The sequence below is a fragment of the Garra rufa genome, chromosome 4 (genome assembly GCF_049309525.1).
Source record: "Garra rufa chromosome 4, GarRuf1.0, whole genome shotgun sequence".
Taxonomy (NCBI): Eukaryota; Metazoa; Chordata; class Actinopteri; order Cypriniformes; family Cyprinidae; genus Garra; species Garra rufa.
Genome location: NC_133364.1, coordinates 49,659,579 through 49,682,046, shown reverse-complemented (window position 1 = coordinate 49,682,046; position 22,468 = coordinate 49,659,579). Strand labels below are relative to the sequence as shown.

General features: G+C 40.8%; 2 protein-coding genes across 2 annotated transcripts; both read right to left on the bottom strand.

Annotated features, from left to right (window-relative positions):
• Positions 1-4,674: 4,674 nt before the first annotated feature.
• On the bottom strand, positions 4,675-5,797 carry LOC141332985 (uncharacterized). Its single transcript, XM_073837940.1, has one exon. It carries the CDS (start codon positions 5,686-5,688, stop codon positions 4,675-4,677), a length of 1,014 nt encoding a protein of 337 aa, XP_073694041.1. The 5' UTR covers positions 5,689-5,797.
• A 13,906-nt stretch (positions 5,798-19,703) lies between these two features.
• On the bottom strand, positions 19,704-21,455 carry LOC141334109 (zona pellucida sperm-binding protein 4-like). Its single transcript, XM_073839253.1, has 8 exons — positions 21,146-21,455; positions 20,883-21,070; positions 20,712-20,809; positions 20,482-20,639; positions 20,221-20,413; positions 20,001-20,148; positions 19,852-19,924; positions 19,704-19,777 (listed from the first exon to the last, which is right to left on the bottom strand). Exons 1-8 carry the CDS (start codon positions 21,402-21,404, stop codon positions 19,704-19,706), a joined length of 1,191 nt encoding a protein of 396 aa, XP_073695354.1. The 5' UTR covers positions 21,405-21,455.
• Positions 21,456-22,468: the final 1,013 nt, after the last annotated feature.

The window sequence follows — 22,468 nt, the reverse complement described above, 5'->3', positions numbered from 1 at the left end:
GTGGTGGGAACCTTGAGCACATAGCCGGGCCAGGGTCTCAGGATCACGTGTGAATCACCGGGCCCGAATTCTAGGCATGTTTCGCTGACAGAGAAAGCTTGTAGGTCCCCTATCCTCTTGATGGAAGCCAGGGCCGTCAGGAGTGCTGTCTTAATTTACAGAAATTTCAGCTCAACTGAGGCGAGTGGCTCGAATGGGGCGTCCCGCAGGCCCTGAAGGGCGACGGAGAGGTCCCAAGAGGGTATGAGGTGCGGTCTGGGAGGATTAATCCTCCTGGCACCTCTGAGGAACCTCACGACCAGTGGGTGCTTACCTAGGGATGTTCCATCTACTGCATCGTGGTACGCTGCGACAGCAGCGACATACACTTTGAGAGTCGAAGGGGACATCCTGCGCTCCAACTTCTCCTGTAGAAAGGAAAGCAGTACTGAAATCGTGCATCTCTGTGGCTCTGCGAGAGGAGCACCAGTCAGCAAACAGGCCCCATCTCAGTGCGTAAGCCTGCCTGGTAGAGGGAGCTCGGGACTTAGTGATAGTTTTATCACGGCCTGAGGAAGTTACTAAGACGTAAGTCCGGGTGGGCCACTTCCGTGGCGCAACCAACAAGACTTACTCCTCATCCTCCCTGGGCTTTCACAGTGTCTGTGCAAGGAGGCTCGCTGGGGGAAAGGCGTACTTGAGCCCCGGAGGTCAGCTGTGTGTCAGTGCCACTTTGAGAAGAGGCAGCTGGCAATGGGAGGAATCGGGAAGGGCGAGCAGATGTGGTTGGGCCTTCCCGATATAGCGCCAAACTAGCTGCAACGTCATGGGGTGGAGTCGCCATTCTGCAGGGTGGGTGGACTGCCGTGAGAGCCGATAGGCTGCACGGTTGAGTTTCCCTGGCTTCATGTGAATGGCAAGTAGCAAAATCTGCCACGTTAGACTCCGTGGGAGCAGATGGTCGACGAGCTGTAAGCGCCCGTTGCACACGGCATCTCAACCCGTGGTAGTCCACGGGCTGACTAGTCGGCAACACTGCGGGAAAACGCCAGTCCGGAGTGAGCCGAGATGCCATGCCTATCATGGGACTCGATCGTGCTGAAGCGGTCTCACATGAAACAAGCTTAGCGGCAGTGCGGCTAGAGCTGTCATGTACCCCAGGAGCCTCTGAGTTTTGAGAGGGACCGCTGTGTTGTGCCTGAATAAACTCAGGCACTACAGCAATGACTGCGCGCTCTTGGTAGTAAGGCGGGCTGTCTTGTGGACCGAGTCGGGCTCCTGACCAAGAAAAGAGATCCTCTGGACTAGGCAGAGTTTGCTCTTCCCTCAGTTGGCCTGAAGGACCAGATGGCAGGGGTGCCGAAGCACCAGGTCCCCGGATTCGCACAACGGAACTCGCGAGTGGGCTGGAAAGCACCAGTCGATGAGACGGTTGGAGACGCGAATCCCTGTCTGCCGAAGGGGGGGACGGGGAGCCCCCGTGGCCTAAAGAAGACGGGGAGGAGGGGACTGGCCAAATGGAAGCACCTTGCACTGAAGCGCTCGACCCCAGGGAACAGACAGCAGAAGCGGTGTGTGCCCGGGAAAAATCGAGACGCGGCAGTGGGTGCCCTTCAGGCAGATGGCTGCAACCCAGCCCTGGAGATGGAAGCATACTCGTATGTGTCTGTGCCGACAGCCTGAGAAGGGACCGGGACAGAACTCCATCCAGGAAGGGTGTTAACCCACCACTGTTTCTGGGCACGTTGAAGTAGGGACTGTAAGACCCTGACCTCATCCCGACTGGAGGGACAGGCTGGATCGCGTCCTTCGCCAGTAGGATCGCGACCTCTGCAGGCAGGACAGAGGCACACATGCCTGAATGAACAAAAGTGTAAAGGGTACCTCTGAACCTGGGCGGATGCCTGGTGAGCTGAAACGCAAAGCCGGGCCGTACCATCCATATCAACCACCGTAGTGGTATCAAGAGAACGTTGACCGACGTGACCATGGTGGGGCAGCCTAGGGGGAGACAGAGAAGGAGACTGAACCCAGAAGGATGTACGTCTTGGAGAAGAGTCTAACTGCACTAAGCAACGCTTACCTTTTTCCCTGGTTCCCGCACTGGCGACAGAGGGCTCCGAGTGTGGTTCCGAGGAGTGTAAGTGCTGCTCAGGAAGGAAACTCGGGGCCGAGGCCCCAGAGGTGAGAAAACTAGCTCTTTTTGAGAAAATGTTGGTACCGTCGACCGAAGTACACAGTGGCTCCTGGCCCTCCACCAGGAGCGGGAACGTTGATGTCATCGTTCCCTGAAGAGCAGTCTCTATCACCTCCAGGTTGCCCGCGTCAGAGACGTTTCGCAGCTTTCTTGCGGGTGTTTCGGGCCGGTCCCTGTGCCTCGGGCGGCGCCACTCGGCGACGGGCAGGTGGAGGCTGAGCCACCGGCGGTGGGATGGAAGCTTTGCGGCGGGGCAAGATGAGTTTGATCGCCTCCGTCTGCCTTTGTACTGCCGAGAACTGCTGGGCAAAGTCCTCGACAGTGTCGCCGAATAGGCCACTCTGGGAGATAGGATTGTCGAGAAAGCGTGCCTTGTCGCTGTCTGCCATCTGGGCCAGAGTGAGCCATGGGTGTCGCTCCTGGACCACAGCCGTGGACATCACCTGACCAAGGGCCCACGCCGTGACCTTCGTCGGTGGCAGCGCGGAGTTCCTGCATAACACCTTGATCAGGACCACCCTTGTGCAGCTGTTTTAATGCCTGGGCTTGATAGACCTGAAGGGTCGCCATAGCGTGCACGGCCGAGGCAGCCTGGCCAGCGGCGTGAAAAACGCGGCCCGCAAGGGCGGACGAGTGCTCACACGCCCTGGACAGGAGATGCGGCCGATCCTGCCAGGTGGCAGCGCCCCGTGGGCAGAGATGCACCACCACTGCGCGATCGACTCGTATCCCCTGGCCGCCCCGCCATCAAGGGTGGCAAGGGAGAGGAGCTGGGCAGCGGGCGAGATGAAAAGGGTGCCCGCCACATTTTAACCAGCTCCTTGTGCACCTCCGGGAAGAATGGCACCGGGGGAGGGCGTGGCGGTGCCGCCCCCAGGAACCAGTCGTCCAGCCTCGAGGGATCGACCAGAGGCTCAGTAGGAACCTCAAGGCCGATCCCCCAGAAAGAAATTGCTCTTTTAGTCCCGGTCTGCCCAGGGAGGAAACCGCGGCACCACTGTGCATTCAATGGGGCTTGCTCGCTGGAGAGCAGGAGGCTTTGTTGAGGCCGTGAAAACGGCCGCCCGCAGGATCCCGCTGCCGGCTGCCAAGAAATTCGCTCTCTTAGATTGCCCTTTCAGTTGGCAGCGCACCAGCAGGGAAGAGCAGCAGGAACTCAGGATTCTTTGAAAAATTTTAACCCGTTGAGAAGGTCAGTAGGCTCTAGGAGAAAGGCTCCGAAAAGCGAAAGTCTGAATGAGTGTGTGCGCCGCCATCTTATATACCCGTATGTACGGGGGAGTGGCTTGGCACGCAAATACCACTTGCCAATGTTCCTTGGCCTTTTTGATAAGGCTCGGAGATGATTGGTCTCAAGCGAGATCCTAATGTATTAATGTTAACTTTACAAATGCATCATCATATGGGTACGAATTTATATTCTATATACATCATTTCTTTGATGGACATGCATTTGTGATTCTAGAGAGCAGTGCACAAATTAGGGATGGGCGATACCACAATTTTTGAATGCGATATGATCCCGATGCTTTTTGTTAAAAAATTTTACGATACCACTTATTATTTTAAATGTTAATTTGATTTTTCAAAATAATGTTAATAAAAAAAGATCATTACATGTAAAGACACATTACATACACATACTGGCCATTATTAGAAAATTTGACAAATAAGTCAAACGTTTAAACCACCTTCTTACAAAAATATTGTTTAAACAGACATCTTAATAAAATAAACAAACTAGATGTCGCATATTTTTGCAGAATTCTTCCGCTGGTAAAGCCAAGGTTCATTATACAATGGTGCAGGTGTAAAACAGGCTTTAGTCGTCTTAGTCCGAGGTACGTTCCTCTCATGAACGAAGATCCCCGGTGTAGATGTTGGCCTCAACCCGAGAGGTATAGTGTCCTCAACCCGAGAGGTTTCCAACAAAGTTTTCTGTTTGCATAACTATGAGTGTTTCTCAAGTAGCCCCTGTTTCTGTGTCTCAAGATATGAAAGTTCATCCTCAATTGAGCGTACCTCAAGGTCTCTCTTTTCGATTGAGCAAAACTCTGTCCCGCAGTATTTCCACGTGTCCGCCACCATATTGAGATGGTGGTTTAGAAGAGAGCGCAAAATACTTGGCTGAACTCAGAACAGCAGACAAACATACTACTGCTACTATCTCTGCCATAAAGACACTGGTTTGTTAGGATGTTACTGTGAATTCAGCCTTTGGTCAGAATGTGGTTGACAACAGTTACTAGTGTAGGACTGATCTTGACTAAACCAACGTCATTCATCGCGAGCCTCAAGCCGGAGTGGTTGAATATTTCAGTGAGTGTGAATGAGAGTTGAAGGGAAGATCACTGGTGAAAATCCACTTCACTTTCAGTCAGTCAGATCTATCGTATAAATTCAGAACCAGCCTTGATTTTACATTACATAGCATGTATGACATACATGTGTGTATCTACAAATGTGATGGTTGAAATGACTCCTTTTTCTAAACTTTGTCAATCTGAGGCAACTGGCAATTTCTTCCTAGAATGAGTTTCCAAATGATGTTTCATGCTGTTTTGATGTGTGAAACTTTTCTCACACTGAAGACACTTGAAAAGCTTCTCTCCAGTGTGAACTCTCAGGTGACCCTTTAGGTTTGCTTTATGTGTGAAACCCTTACCACACTGAGAGCAAGTGAAGGGCTTTTCTCCAGTGTGACTATTCATGTGGACATTTAGGTGACTTTTCCATGTAAAACACTTTCCACACTGAGGACATATGAACGGCTTCTTTTCAATGTGAATTTTCATGTGAGCATTACATTGTTTTTTCTGTGTAAAACACTTTCCACATTTAGAGCAAGTGAAGGGCTTCTCTCCAGTGTGAATTCTCATGTGAACGTTAAAGTGACTTTTCCACTTAAAAGACTTTCCACACTGAGGACATATGAATGGCTTCTTTTCAGTGTGAATTTTCATGTGGGCATTAAAGCTATCTTGTCGACTGAACGTTCGTCCACACTGTTGGCAGGTGTATGATCTCTCTCCAGTGTGAATTCTCAAGTGAGTTCTTAGGTTTGCTTCAATCGTGAAACTCCTCCCACACAGTTCGCAGGTGAAAGGCTTCTCTCCAGTGTGAACACTCATGTGGGCATTAAGTTGTTTTATCTGTGTAAAACACCTTCCACACTGAGAACAGGTGAAAGGCTTCTCTCCAGTGTGAATTCTCATGTGGGAATTAAATTGTTTTATCCGTGTAAAACACTTTCCACACTGAGAGCAAGTGAAGGGGTTTTCTCCAGTGTGAATTGTCATGTGGACATTAAGGTGACTTTTCCATGTGAAACACTTTCCACACTGTTGGCAGGTGTAAGGTCTCTCTCCAGTGTGAATTCTCATGTGAGTTTTTAAATTTGCTTTAATCGTGAAACTCTTTCCACACAGTTGACAGGTGAAAGGCTTCTCTCCAGTGTGAACACTCATGTGGGAATGAAGGTTTGTGCTTTGATCTTTCTTTGGTGTGGACATATTTTCGGTCTGTAAGCAACTAATTGATTTTTCGTGTATTTTGAAATCAGGATGTTCCTCATTTTGATCTTTCTCTTTAGTTGCATTTAGTTCTTGATGCTCCTCTTTCAGTGTCATCAGGTCTGAGGTAAAAAAAAAGAAGATAAAAACAAGTTAACACCAGTTTAAAGGAACACTTCACTTTTTTTGGAAATAGGCTCATTCTCCAACTACGAGTTAATAAGTTGAGTTTTACCATGTTGAAATCCATTCAGCTATTCTCCTTTTCTGGCGATATCACTTTTAGCATACCTTAGCATAGATCATTGAATCCTATGAGACCAATATAGCATTGCGTTCACAGGCGCAGTAATATCATGCAGCGCCTGAAGTTCGGTCACAATTTCATAAAGGCGGTCACATTGGAAGTTACCTAGCTGGGAACTAATTTCAGGCGCTGTGTGATATTACTGCGTCTGCTGTGTCCATATTACGACAGCAAACTTCCTTGACTATTACACCGGAATGGGAGTGTAGTTGTAAGTGCACTGTAAAAAAGTAGGTATTTGAAAACGATGGCGCATGTTTAGTCATGTAATCCATATTGTACCAATAGAAATCTGTGTTTATGCCGGTATTGCGCCTATTATGTGCTATTCACTTTTTGCATTGTTGCCAAAGAGGTGTAAATTTTATACACTCTTCATATCACAATCCTGCAAAGGTGACAGAAAATTTACTCGTGACTGCCATTTGTGACAAAACATGAGGGAAGCTGCATCTGATATCAGACATATAATGGTGATTGAGAGTGAGGTGAATATTTTGGTAAATGTATCGGACTCTGAGTAATGCGAGATCAAACAGAGAGCGCAAGATTCATCATGGCAGCACACAGTCACTGAGAGAGCTGTACTCACTTTATTAACTCTACAAACTGTAGCAATACTGTGGATTATTATTACATACTGAGAACTATAAGAACAAACTAACTGTACACTGGAAAAAAAATTATTTACAGAAGCATACATCGATCAACACTAAAACCGCTGCAAAATGGATAGTAACACTCCAACTAAGAGAAGAACTCCTAAACTAAACAAACAGATAAAAGACTTGCATCCATAAATAACAAACTAGAGTTACAGATTATGCTACAAGATGAAATAAAAGAACTTTGGTCAAGATTGGAATTTGCATACAACCATATTGAAAAACTAGAACAATCCAATAACTGTCTTATTGGACTACTGTCAAAGCACTCAGTGAACAGATGGATGCGGTCATAAAAGAAAACCACATAATGAAAGAAACCATCCTGGATATTCAAACCAGAAGTATGTGTGATAACCTGATTTTCTCCAGATTCCCTGAACACCCTTGGAGTTAAACATGGAGGTGGAAACTTTATGCTTTGGGGGTGTTTTTCTGCTAAGAGAAGAGGACAGGACAACTACACCGCATCAAAGGGATGATGGACGGGGACATGTACCATTAAATCTTGGGTGAGAACAATTGAAAATGGGTCATGGATGGGTATTCCAGCATGTCAATCACCCAAAACACATGACCAAGGCAACAAAGGAGTGGCTCAAGAAGAAGCAGGTTAAGGTTAGGGCTGCATGATATCCCACATGCGATATCCAATGTGCATTTTGTCAGTAAAGCCGTTCTGTTATGCAGCTCATTAAAATGCAAATCAATGTATAACTTTTTGAAATGCGTATTTCTGGATTTTTTTGTTATTCTGTTCAAATAAACCTACCACTGAAATTTCAACATGAAGATACTGAGGATACATTTCTTTGTCAGTGGGCAAACATACAAAATCAGCAGGGGATCAAATAATTATTTTCCCCACTGTCCTAATTTTAACATTTAGGCCATTTAGAAAGCATAGTTTGCTAAACTTTAAAGTCATGTGAGAGACAGAGAGAGATTAGGGCAAAAATAAAGAGACGGTGAAGTTGCAGAAGGTGCAGTTCAGGAGAGGACTTTTAATTATTTTGTGGTAGCGGTAAGTCACTGTCTTAATGAGCAAGGCATCGCGTCACTCATTCATTTATTTAGTCATGAAGCAAATGGCTGTAGTTATGAATGGGTTAATGATCACTGTCTCTGAATCATTTAAAGCTGCAGATTCATTCAGTAACGAAACACTGCTGTTTCTTGTAGACGCACACCAGTTCTGTTGTGGATTACGTTGGAACTATTATTTTTTTGTTATAAAATATAACAATATTGTGTTTAAAATGTAGGCTGCATTTAAAAAGGTGAAAATGTTCACTTATTACCTTTTTGTTTAAAGGGATAGTTCACCCAAAAATGATAATTTGATGTTTATTTGCTGACCCCCAGGGCATCCAAGATGTAGGTGACTTTGTTTCCTCAGCAGAACACAAACGAAGATTTTTAACAAAAACCAGTGCAGTTGTCAATAATGTCAGTCAATGGTTACCAAATCTTTAGAGGAAAGAAAAACATACACAGACAAATCCAAAATACACCCGATGGCTCGTGATGTTACACTGATGTCCTAAGACACGAAACGATCGGTTTTTGTGAGACACTGAATAGTATTTATATCATTTTTTACCTTTGATACACAGCTACGTCCATCTCTCCTGAGCACGAGCTTAGCTTTCGGCTCGTGACATGTGAACGCGCTCTAACGTAGTATACGCAAGCGGCGGAAGTGATCTGTCGCGTGTATACTACACTTATTGTTTACACAGTGCACACAGACTGTGGATATAGCGGCTATTCAAAATGGTAATTACTTGCGCTTATGCTGATTGTTCAAACCGATTTAAAGCTAAAATATTACATTTGCTTGCGTAAACTCATCCGGGACTTTCAACCGATTTCCCCTTCCGGCGTTTGCGTATACTACGCCAGAGCGCATATCTACAGTCTATGGCGCATATACACGGGTAACAAGCCGGATGCAAAGCTGGTGCTCATGACAGATGGACGTGGCTGTGTATCAAACGTAAAAAATTATATAAATACTGTTCAATTTCTCACAAAAACCGATTGTTTCGTGTCTTAGGACATCAGTGTATCGTCACGAGCCGCAGGGTGTAATTTGGATTTGTCTGTGCATGTTTTTGTTTACTTTTAAAGGTTTGGTGCCCATCCACCTCTATTATTTGACTGACAGACTGCACTGGTTTTTGTTAAAAATCTTCGTTTGTGTTCAGCTGAGGAAACAAAGTCATCTACATCTCGGATGCCCTGGGGGTAAGCAAATAAACATCAAATTATCATTTTTGGGTGAACTATATATACTATACTATAACTATATTATATGAAATCAACATTTGCGATCATTTGGATGTTCAAGGAAAATTGCATTCTTGCTCATATTTTGAAACATTAATAATAACTCACAATGCATGTTTCTGTATCAAAGAGTTTCTTAAATCGATCTCTATGTACAGTCTGTCAACATTTGTTCCTCATGCTATTAAGTGCTACAAATCTCCTTTAAAGACACAGTGAACAGCAGCATGATTTGCTAAAGCAGCACTCTGTGGGCATTCAATCATACGTACGCTGCTGGTGTGGATCCAGTCAGTTTTCAAGACAAAATTGAGGTAACAATGTCATTTGACTATTTACTACCATTTTAGTTTTATAGTAAAAGTAGAATTTGGCTTGTCAGAAATACTTGCTTAGTTTTGATGTTACTTACAAAACTTGGGGTTCAGTAAACAAATGCCAAAGCACAGTATTTGTTTGCGAATCCTCCATCACCTCACTTTCAAATGTTTGGAAACGCTCATGTGGATGGAGCATATTGTTTAGGTTATTAATGTTACAATCTTAATTCATGATGTCATAACAAATGCACAGTGTGAAAGCAAGATATAGCGTTAGTGTTTGTCATGTGATCTTAACACTTCTGTTGAATGTCTCCACATTTCTGCACTCCTGTGACATCATTCATGAATACAATTAATTTCAGTTTTGAGAATAAAAACAAACCTGTTTGTTCCTCAGTATCTTCATATTTGACTCTAAATGCCTCTTCAATGTCTTCATTCTCCTCTTTAATGAGCACCATATTTGTTTGTTCCTCAATATCTTCATGTTTCAATGTGAATGTTTCTTCAATCTTCATGTCTTCGCTCTCCTCTTTAATAAACGCCATCTTTATAACAGTGTGTATCTGCTGTTTCTCCAGGAGTTTTTCTGTGTGGTTGAACACTTTGTCCTGTTTAAGATGAGAATAATTAATAGAAAGAAAAATGCATGCAAACTAAATCTCTGTGCGTCTCAATCATCTCCTAGTTCAGTAGTCAGTGCACTAGTTAGACAGAGGTTATAGACTTGATATACAGTATATACAAATTACACAGAACGTTCATATTTAGGCAGGCTATTTTTTTTATTTATATTTGGTATTCAATTATTTATCTTATCTAATATATTACACTTTAATGAAATCATTCTCGGTTGTCATTCACTCATTTGTGTTTGTTGTTGTCGTTTGTAGTCCACGTGCCGCTGAATCGAGTCACTGAATCATTTCACAAATGATTTGATTCAAATGATTCGGATTCTCAGTTTCTCTCATCTCATCTTATCATCACACGATTGATTCATGATATAGAGAGCGAAATGAGACGCACCTTCTCTGTTACTAAAGGCTAACGTTTTATTTAACTAACACTAAATAAAGCATTACAACGTTATATTTAACAATGACAGATTTATTTATTTTACATAGCTTGTAAATGTTTTAATTGATATAACAGTGTGCTTTAGTTTAAAAACTTTAAAACCACAAACCTTTCTTCAGGTGAATCACAACAGATGAGGAGCTCAGCGCATCTTTATGACGTCACATCACCAGACCAAAATAAAAGTCCCTTTTGTTCACTTCTCTCTAGAATCACAAACATATCATAGAAATGTTGTATATCATAGAATTCTGTACCCATATGATGATGCATTGCTAAAGTTATTAACATCGTAAATCTTGGAATACTTTTCTCTAGCTTCTTTTCTCTACTTTTTCCTTCAATGTACATTTTTAACACTATACTTCCTGTTTTTATACCTTGCCATTAAATTCACATAAAACTAGTTAATGCTGCTGTGTAACTGTTACAAAGGGGTTGTGATGGCAAATTTGATCTATCCCTCTTATGATTATTGTAATCAATCTCTGGCAAGTTTGTTTGTTTGTGTATTTATTTATTCCTCTTTTGGAAAGTAATTGAAAAACTAGGGATTTTTTATTTTGCTATTAATGTGGACATAAAGACATATTTGTGGCAGTTTCCATTTACCACGGTAGAAGTTTACAAAACTATGACTACTTCAATTTCTGAGACCCCCATAAATGTGAAAAGGGTCATTTCAGTGTTGAATTTCTGTCATTGATGGCCCATGTTAATGTAGGCAGCTGACCCTATAACAATTGACCTTATTTCAACCAAATTTCAACGATAAAGGACATGTGCTAGCTGGAAATGTATTAACGCTGCTTTATGAGCTCACACTCCAGTTATTTTTTAACATATTTCTATTTGTCTTTTTGTATTTTAATATGTGGTTGGCATTAAAGCTTTCTGCACCTAAACATGACAACTGTGACTTTTAGACAGAATCCTACACTCTCGTGATTTCTTACTATGTTCAGGGGCTCGTTCTTCTTACCTCGCTAACTCAGTTAGCTGGATTTGATTGTTGACGATTTTGCATGATCTTGGATCGTTCAGTTCTTCGAACTTGCTGTCATAGCAACAGGTGCGCAAGCTTAAACCTGCTCGGGACAGTGTTGCCAGATCAGGTTGACGATTTCCAGCCCAAAAGCTCACCAAAACCTGCCCACTTCAACAAAAACCAGCCCAAAATTTAACTGCCAAAATAATGAGAATTTTATTGCCGTGTCAAGGTTGATAAGGACCATTTTTTTTCTCTTTAAAAAATTAATAATGACAAAATAAAATAAAGATAAATCAATTTCACAGGAATGTGGATCAAAACAGTCTGAAAATATGCGTAAAATGTCCAGAAATCTTTTCAAAGTGGAAATTAACCGATGACTTCCCTTGTAAAAACGCATGCATCATTTTCAATGTCCACAGTAAAAAATATGCTAATTTCTGTGCAAAAAGTGCACAATAAAGTGATGAAAAACAAATGTAATGTAAAACCCCGTCACTCACAAGTCATCACATCTCACTAACGTAAAAGACGTAAATTGATGGACAGGTCTCTGTTAAACTAAACCAGTAAGGGTTACGTTAAGCAAAAATGAGTTGATGACTGCACTACACATTATATTACTGTGATACTTTGAGCTCGAACGTACTAATATAACATGACTAATGATAAAAGCGAAGAAAAAAACAGCTGACTGGGCGGCTTTTAATTTTTTAAAGCAGCCCAAATTTTGTCTATCCGCCCAATGCCTTATTCTCCGGTCCAAGCCAATCAAAAGAAGCCCAATTGGTTTATGTCATGTAAACAGGATTTAGGCTGCGCTCCTAGCAGGTTATGATTGGTTAAAGAGCACGACTGACACGGACTGACTCACGTGGGAAAAGAAAAGTATTTTGCAAAAAAAGTGTAGAAAATAATTACGACGATTCACACACGAATGATGACCACAGCTACACACACATATAGCCTATATATACAGTTGCAATCAAAATTATTTAACCCCCCAGAGACTGCAGTACTTTACAAATGATGTTTGCTCTTTCTGAAGATCCAGGACTAAATTGCATCTACAACATTTTTCTGGCATATTAAAAGTGATAATGTCAATATATAATGTAATGTTTTTGAGTTATAGGATTTTTTAATAACACAGCTATGTCAGAATTATTCAACCCCTATTCAACATTGCTAAGACAGTTATTTTTATGGTCAGGAACAAAATTGTCTTTTTAAGCCTTTACAAACTTATTAAAAATGGAATTCTCTTGGGGTGTTACACATAGTATACTCTTAGCCCATACAAGTGCTGAAGATGAGTAGCAAATATGGAAAAGTCAACAGAGAGCTCACACTAAATCAATAGAGAAGAAATAGTTTGTTATCTTAAAACTACATGAAGATTTCTAAGACATTACAAGTTCCTAGAGACACAGCTGGCAGTCGTATTCCTTAGATTAAAGTGTGTTGAACCAGAAAACCTTTGAGTCTGTTGAACAAAAAAGCACAATATCATAAAATGTTTGATCAGATTAACTGAGAAAAACTTGCAATGTACAGCCAAAGACTTTCAAGACGACCAGACGGAAGGAGGCAAAATATGATATTCTGTGAATAAGAAGGACACTAGACAAGTATGGACTTCATGTTGAGGAATCTTGCTGAATGCCATTCTTGACCAAGAAGAACAAAAAGCTGACTTGAACATGCTAAAATTCATTTAGTTAGACCTGTGGAGTTCTGGAAGAATGTTTTATGGAGTGATGTGACCAAACTGGAACTTTTTTGGATGTTTGGATCAGAGATATGTCTGGTGCCAAAAAGACAAAGCTTATAAGCAGAAGAACACAATCTCCATCATCAAACACGGAGGTGGGCCAGTCCTTTTATGGGGTTGTTCTACTGTAGCAGGAAGTGGAAAACATGACCATACAAAGGATATCATGTTAAAGTATCACACCATTTTGGCAAACATTGTGATGCCTTTTGTGCAATGTCTGAAGCTAATAATCAATGGACTTTCCTGCAGGACAATCATCCCAAAGTATACATTCAAATCTACTTACGCTTGGTTCAGGGATCAGTCATAGAATGTTTTTAAGTGGCCTGTTCAGTTTCCAGATGTAATTCTCATTGAAAATACATGGTTGGATTTGAAGCAAGCAGTGGCAAAGTAAAAACCAAAGATTATCAGTGATCTGAAAGCTTTTTCAGGGGAGGAATAATTTTGAACATGAATGTTTAGAGCCAATTCGATTTTTTTTAATTATTATTCATCAACTTACGTTCTCAGAATTACTCAAATATGTCTTGATAAACTTTCTTTAATAGTATACTGATGCCTTTGTTTAATTTGTTTCACAATATGTTGTTTTCGGTAGCAAAATGTCTTGCAGGTCAAGGGGGTTGAATAATTTTGATTGCAACTGTATATATATACCGTTCAAAAGTTTGGGGTCGGTAATTTTTTTTTTTTTTAAGTAATTAACACTTTTATTCACCAAGGATGTATTGAGTTAATAATTAAAAATTTATTCAAAGTTAATAATAAATAATTTACATTGTTATTAAAAATATATATATTTTTAATATATATACTTTTTAAACTTGTTATTCATGAAAGAATCCTGGGGAACAAATAACAGGTTCCAAAAAATATTTGCAGCACAACTGTTGATATTATCCAGCACTGATCAGTCTAATAATAAATCAGCATATTAGAATGATTTCTGAAAGATCATGTGACACTTAAGACTGGAGTAACAGCTGATAAAAATTCAGCTTTTCATCACAGGAATCAATTCTATTTTAAAGTATGTTTAAATAAAAACCATTATTTTATATTGTAAAAACATTTTGCAATATTACTGTTTTTTTTCTGTATTTTTAATCAAATAAATGCAGCCTTGATGAGCATAAGAGACTTCTTTAAAGACTATTACAAGTCTTACTGACCCCAAACTTTTAAACGGTAGTGTATATAAAAATAAAAATATAAATAAAATAACATATCAAGGAAAAAATATGTAACATGGGCAGCACTAACGCATTTAATTTGTCTGCTTCTTTTTGCCAGCCGTCTCTCCTGGCTTTTGCATGCTTTGAGATGTTTCCTGTCATTTTAATTAAAGACTCAAATTCGGCATAACCTTCCAATAAAAGCTCTTGTTCTGCTTGGGAGAAAAACTGGGCACGTTCTTTGGCCATGCTGAACGGGACTCACTAAATTCCAGGGGTTTCATTACCACGACGTAAAATGGGCGTCCCTGGGGGAGTTGGGAAAACGCCCCTTTCTAAAAAAAAATTATTAAGAGAGGTCACCGATCATGCGCAGTAAGTCAGTTTTTTTGCGCGGGTATTTCAAAACCTAGGATCAGCACTGATGGATAATGAAGGACAACACAGTCATACAGGTTATTTTTATGTTTTAAAATCTTAAATTAAAACGATTTTCGAAAACAAATAAACAGCCGTTATAGAAATGTAAAACGTGTAGCGTCTATTTATGAAAATAAATCATGGTTTACAATGGTATCGTGGCCAGGTAACGTTATTTCAAGACACTATAACGTTATATGAATATAATTATGAAGGGCACGAAACCCCTGTGATTGTGGACAGGTATTTCAAAATACTGTATATGAATATAATTATGAAGTGCACGAATCCCCTGCGATTGTGGCCAGGTATTTCAAGATATTGTATATGAATATGATTATGAAGTGCACGAAACCCCTGCGATCGTGGCCAGGTATTTCAATATTGTATATGAATATGATTAACAAGTGCACGAAAACCCTGCGATCTTGGACAGGTATTTCAAGACACTGTATGCATATAATTATGAAGTGCACGAAACCCCTGCGATCGTGGACAGGTATTTCAAGATATTGTATATGAATTATGATTAACAAGTGCACGAAAACCCTGCGATCTTGGACAGGTATTTCAAAATACTGTATATGAATATAATTATGAAGTGCACGAAACCCCTGCGATCGTGGACAGGTATTTCAAGACACTGTATGAATATAATTATGAAGTGCACGAAACCCCTGCGATCGTGGACAGGTATTTCAAGACACTGTATGAATATAATTATGAAGTGCACGAAACCCCTTTGATCGTGGACAGGTATTTCAAGACACTGTATGAATATAATTATGAAGTGCACGAAACCCCTGTGATCGTGGACAGGTATTTCAAGACACTGTATGAATATAATTATGAAGTGCACGAAACCCCTGCGATCGTGGACAGGTATTTCAAGACACTGTATGAATATAATTATGAAGTGCACGAAACCCCTGCGATCGTGGACAGGTATTTCAAGACACTGTATGAATATAATTATGAAGTGCACGAAACCCCTGCGATCGTGGCCAGGTATTTCAAGACACTGTATGAATATAATTATGAAGTGCACGAAACCCCTGCGATCGTGGACAGGTATTTCAAGACACTGTATGAATATAATTATGAAGGGCACGAAACCCCTGCGATCGTGGACAGGTATTTCAAGACACTGTATGAATATAATTATGAAGTGCACGAAACCCCTGCGATCGTGGACAGGTATTTCAAGACACTGTATGAATATAATTATGAAGTGCACGAAACCCCTGCGATCGTGGACAGGTATTTCAAGACACTGTATGAATATAATTATGAAGTGCACGAAACCCCTGCGATCGTGGACAGGTATTTCAAGACACTGTATGAATATAATTATGAAGTGCACGAAACCCCTGCGATCGTGGACAGGTATTTCAAGACACTGTATGAATATAATTATGAAGTGCACGAAACCCCTGCGATCGTGGACAGGTATTTCAAGACACTGTATGAATATAATTATGAAGTGCACGAAACCCCTGCGATCGTGGACAGGTATTTCAAGACACTGTATGAATATAATTATGAAGTGCACGAAACCCCTGCGATCGTGGACAGGTATTTCAAAATACTGTATATGAATATAATTATGAAGTGCACGAAACCCCTGCGATCGTGGACAGGTATTTCAAGACACTGTATGAATATAATTATGAAGTGCACGAAACCCCTGCGATCGTGGACAGGTATTTCAAAATACTGTATATGAATATAATTATGAAGTGCACGAAACCCCTGCGATCGTGGACAGGTATTTCAAAATACTGTATATGAATATAATTATGAAGTGCACGAAACCCCTGCGATCGTGGACAGGTATTTCAAGACACTGTATGAATATAATTATGAAGTGCACGAAACCCCTGCGATCGTGGACAGGTATTTCAAGACACTGTATGAATATAATTATGAAGTGCACGAAACCCCTGCGATCGTGGACAGGTATTTCAAGACACTGTATGAATATAATTATGAAGTGCACGAAACCCCTGCGATCGTGGACAGGTATTTCAAAATACTGTATATGAATATAATTATGAAGTGCACGAAACCCCTGCGATCGTGGACAGGTATTTCAAGACACTGTATGAATATAATTATGAAGTGCACGAAACCCCTGCGATCGTGGACAGGTATTTCAAAATACTGTATATGAATATAATTATGAAGTGCACGAAACCCCTGCGATCGTGGACAGGTATTTCAAAATACTGTATATGAATATAATTATGAAGTGCACGAAACCCCTGCGATCGTGGACAGGTATTTCAAGACACCGTATGAATATAATTATGAAGTGCACGAAACCCCTGCGATCGTGGACAGGTATTTCAAAATACTGTATATGAATATAATTATGAAGTGCACAAAACCCTTGCGATCGTGGACAGGTATTTCAAGACACTGTATGAATATAATTATGAAGTGCACGAAACCCCTGCAATAGTGGAGGTATTTGAAGCAAATTGCTTTACCCTAACTGCGCATGATCGGTGACCTATGCAAATTCTCAAATAGGCCACGCCTGCCTGGTGACGCAGTATCGATTACGCTGTACTGAAACCCCTGGAAAAAAGTGCATCCCCATGCTGAACAGCCAATAACAGCGTTGCTAATCATTGTTTCTACTATCGATACATGTCCCCTTTTAAACCAACGCATGAACGCGCACTTATCTCAGATAACTCAATCCAGCGATACTAATCATAAACAACAGGTGTGTTCGAAGAACCCAGTTAGCCGGATCATGATTAGCCCGATGATATCATCTTGGATGTCTCATTTGATCTCGGATGTTTTAAGCAACGTACGAAGAACGAGCCCCAGGTCTCTCAGCGAGCGGCGATTCGAAACAGTGAATCATTTTGTGAATCAACCGATTCAATTGACTCGGTGTTTGTAATTCGTGTTTCTGATCTGAATCACTAACAGAGAGAGAAATCAGACTGATCTGTGGATGTGCTTTACTCTCTCAAAATAACGTTCATTATTAGATCAAATATTACAACGTTACACGCAGAAGTTATACAGTTTAAATCGCCTGTAAACCATATAAGCCTGAACGCGTATGAATTTAAGCACTTTAAATCATTAAGACTACAAACCTTTCTTCCGCTGAAACCATACACCGCAGCCTCATGACGTCACACAACCAGATCAAAAATAAAAGTCCTGTTCACGCGTTTCTGTGTCTACAATCCAAAGAGTGCAAAGATATTTACAGGGAAACACATATGAACTATAAAATGTATGTCAATGATATTAAGAATTTTTTTTCTTGGTGAAATACATATTAAAGTATATATAAAGATTAAAATGATAAAACTATTATTTTACAATAATTTACAAATGGTGATTTATAATTTTAATTTCTTATTCATTTTTTTTATTTTTCCAAAATGCATTCATTCATTCTTTCATTTATTCATTTATGAATGAATGAAGCATTTATATAGCGCTTTGTGTATTGCCGTACACCCAAAGCGCTTTACAATCATATGGGGGGGATCTCTCCTCAATCACCAGTTTATTTATTCATTTCTGACAATGTTTATGTCCACAATGGTTTCTTTCCATGTTCATTTAATATTTACTTAATTTTGTATTTATTTCTGCATTATGTCTACATTTACTTATTTACAGGGTTTCCACGGGGTCTTAAAAAGTCTAAAATTTAAAAATCTAAATTTTAGGCCTTAAAAAGTCTTAAATTCGCTGTTCTAGGTCTTAAATAATTTCACACAGGTCTTATTTTTCCGATGTCCATGTAACGCTACCTCTGAAGCTCTTTTAAATTCTCTTTTTTTTTGTTTCCGTGGTGTTGTAGTTCTTTATTTCACTATTCCAAATATAATTTGCTGTATTTAAACTACAAATGAGACCAACATGCAATAGACCTTTTTCACAGAAACCGGAAATACGCAATCGCAGGGTATGCAGACTTAGAGTAATGTCTACACAGCAGAAAGCCAGGTAATATAAAATGGAGAGTCTACACAACTTACCTCACTGGTTTGCCAAAGATAACTTTTGCCGACCTGATAAGAGTCATGGAGGAAAACTCCATCACAAAGAGGAACAAATTGGATAAAGGATATAAATAGGGTGACCAGACATCCCGAAATCTAAGCTGCTGTCTCGAATCCCGCTCTAATTGTCCCGAAAATTAAACTGGTCTGCAGCGAAATCAAAGTAAAAATGAATTTAAATGACTTGTGCAGAGTTCCATAAATACATCCTGGGAAAGACGGGAGTGCTGGCAGCAGTGAAAAGCTCTGCAAAATATGCTGATGTCGAGCCTCCACAACCTCGGTAGGCTATATTGCTCAAGTGTGAATTTAAAAAGTTATATTGTTTCTATTAATTTATCTAGGCTATATGCACAAAGACAATACAACCTTTTTGTCCCCTTTTTGCTTTAAAGAGATGAAGTTGCAGCAGCCGTTAGGACAGTTGAAAGTGCAGGCAGAAGTCGCGTGAAGTCAGACCGGTCGAGGGCGAGGCATCGTGTTCAAAATAATACTTCTATAGCCTACATCAATTTATATGCATATGTACTTGTTTTAAAAAAAAAAAAAAAAAAAAAAAGTTCATTAACTTCAGTTTGAAGTATAAAAATGCCTAACGTTACTTCTATATTATATGTAGGCTACATATGTTAATAAAAACATGAAATTCATTATCTTTATTCTTCATTACACCCCCCCTTCCCAAATTTCAACCAATCTCATCTGGTCACCCTAACTGAACCAGATCTTAAGGGAAGGGTGTCTAGAAGACCTTTTGGGAACACAAATTGTGTGAACCAAAACAGGTCCAATGGTTGATGCACCAAATGACTGAAGGTAGATTTGGAGTCACAATTGATCTTAACATAGCAAATAAACGAGCAACTTTAGGTAGCTTGGCATGAAACACTGAGACAGTGTAAGATTCTACATGGTTTATTAAAAGACAAAAATCAATCATACAACCAATCTCACTTCTCCACTGGAAACAGTTTGTCCAATAGTGGAGGTCCTCACAGCAACATCTCTTCCTAAAAGGAGAAAAAGTAGTGAGAAAGGCCACGAAGTCACAAATCAAGTGGAAATAGTTACTGCGTGCACTTACTCTTCCTGCCACAGCTTTGCTCACAGGAGCCAGAAGAGGGATGGCACACAGCTGTACTGCAATGGATGAAGATCTGAAAGAGAAAAGGGTTAAGCCATAGAATCCATTAAAGAGTAATATTAGGGGTTCAGGAAGAGCTGAGAGCATACGGTTTCCTGCAGAGGAGCCAGTGATGCTGGATCAACAAACGTGAACATCTTGACAACGAAGCGCTTGTAGTGGGTTGGGAACTGAAGACCAGACGCTCTAGTCACTGGAACCAGTGCGGTCAGGTAACGGTCATCATAGTAAGGGCATCTGAAGAGGAAAGAGGCAGTTAGAGAGTTCCTCACAGCAGACTAGCTGGATAAAGACTGTCGGTAGACTCACCCATCAATCAGAAGATCCCACTGGGGTAGACTGAGTGGACTGGGGGTTGATGTCGCCCAACAACGTCCCAGCATCAGGACAAGGTTGGGGTCAGTCCTCTCCAGAATGCGCACCTCAACATACACAGGCTCTCGCAGGACTTTTGTGACGGGATAATCAGCAGCACCGTAGTAGGACGTGTAGGCCTCATCCCCTGAGGAACACTGGGGTTTAACCACAGTCCACCGCAACCTGGACTTTAAGACTGAAGACAAGTCTTACCTTCTGCGCAACCTTTGGTGACACATTGGCCATTGGCCAGTCTAAGCTCCACTCTGAGGGGTCCAGGAGCAGCTACTGGTGGAGGTGCAGGAACACTGTTGACCTCCACAACCAGAGCTTCCACAGCAGTACCAGAGTACCTACACTGGAAGAGAAGCCTGGACAACAAACGGTCAACTTGTAGAGTTTGTCAGAGATGGTACTTAAGATAAAGGGTATGAGTCACCTACTCAAAATGGCTGTCTCTCGTGATGGAACCAAACGGACCAACGCCTACTTCATACGAGGAGGTCATTCTGTTTTCATACACCACATATCCACTGTCCTCCTGCAAATATGAACACTGTTGGCATCCAGCCCATCATAAGCCATGCAGAATAAAGCCAGAAGCATCTCCTCACCATCATGCTCGTGCCACATGCGGTGACAGGGAACTGGTATATAGCAAAGAAAGGTGTAGAGTCCACAGGAGCGCAAGGTGGTTCACTTCCACCCACTAGACGGACCGAATCCAGACTCAGTCGAGGGAGCGTAACATCTCTAGCCACCACTACCACAAACTGACCATCTCTAATACACTGGACAGTCACTGGAATGACATACAAGAGTAGATTAATGTGGGTAACAAACATTAACCAAATTTCATCAGATTCTAAACTCTTACCTGCTTTCCCATAGTAACACTGTTGTCCATTAAAGCAGCAGTTGATAGCCTCACACTCAGCACCACTGATACCAGGTTGTCCACATTGGATCTGCTCATAATCAGCTACAGCACATTTGTCAACAGGCTCGGCCTTCACCGGCTGCTGAAGCTGAAACTGAGGAACCTGCTGAGCAGATTGTTGTTGAGCTGACTGTTTAAACCGATGGTCAGACGGCTGGAACATCAGAGCTTGAGGATTCTGAGCTGGAAAACCCATTTGAGGAAGAGCACTGCAAAAAGAACAAGCCAAAACACATAGTGTTTGGAAATAACATAAATGCCACTTTCCTGCCATTACTAAACAACTGAGCATTGTTTCAGGAGGCCTTGGACTGCTATTTATACTCTGCAAATGAATAGTCGTTATCAACCACACCCCCTTTAATCAAGAACCATTACAGCTGCTCTGACTAATTAACTTTAACTTCACATTTGATTGGATGTTCTTGAACAACAGTGGCTGCATCTTACTTAGTATTTTTGTCTTGATTCTAGTGAAAATTTCTACAAATTCCTAAGTTAAGATGCATTTAAAATGCATCTTGATTTAAAAATATTTTACTTACCCCATTGCCAGATAATTTTAACTGTTTCCAGGGAGAAAAAACTAAATTAAGTGCATTTTGCAAAAAACAAGATTAAATATCTTAAATACATTTTACGGGCAAAAACGCTGTTTTTTCATGCAGCTGTGAAGTTTGAGATTTAGGCCTTTGTGTTTTTTCAGAAAACAGCCAAACATCACTGATAAGTGTTTCTTTTATAGCACTTTATCTATTTGTATCAATAGATTTCAATTACAATACATATTTTTAAGGCCAAGAGTTTTTTTCTCCAACACTGAGCCATAAATCTCCACTTCAGCAGCACTTACACACACCACACTTTACATTTGTATTCTGTCTATATCCTGAAGGTTTTTACAGAGGGATTTGTTCATATTAGCTTGATTTTATACAACATTTTCTCCCCAAAATGGTAAGAAATACATGTTTTTTGTCTGTTCAAAGTTTTTTCCTGAATTATGGAGTGATGAAATGATATACCCCAAATTCCCTCTGTAAAAGCATTTGACACTATGTCAAAAAATTAAACAAGAATTTTGAAACTGACTTCATCCAGTGTTTAGATTTCTGGACTAGAAATGTATGCAAATAAACACATATTTCATATTATCAATGTAATCGATCAACTGGGTCAGTAAGGCGATAACTATTAGTTGTCTTTTTTACCCTATTCACTGGCAGTGTCTCGCCTTAATTTAAAAATGTTTAGAAATTT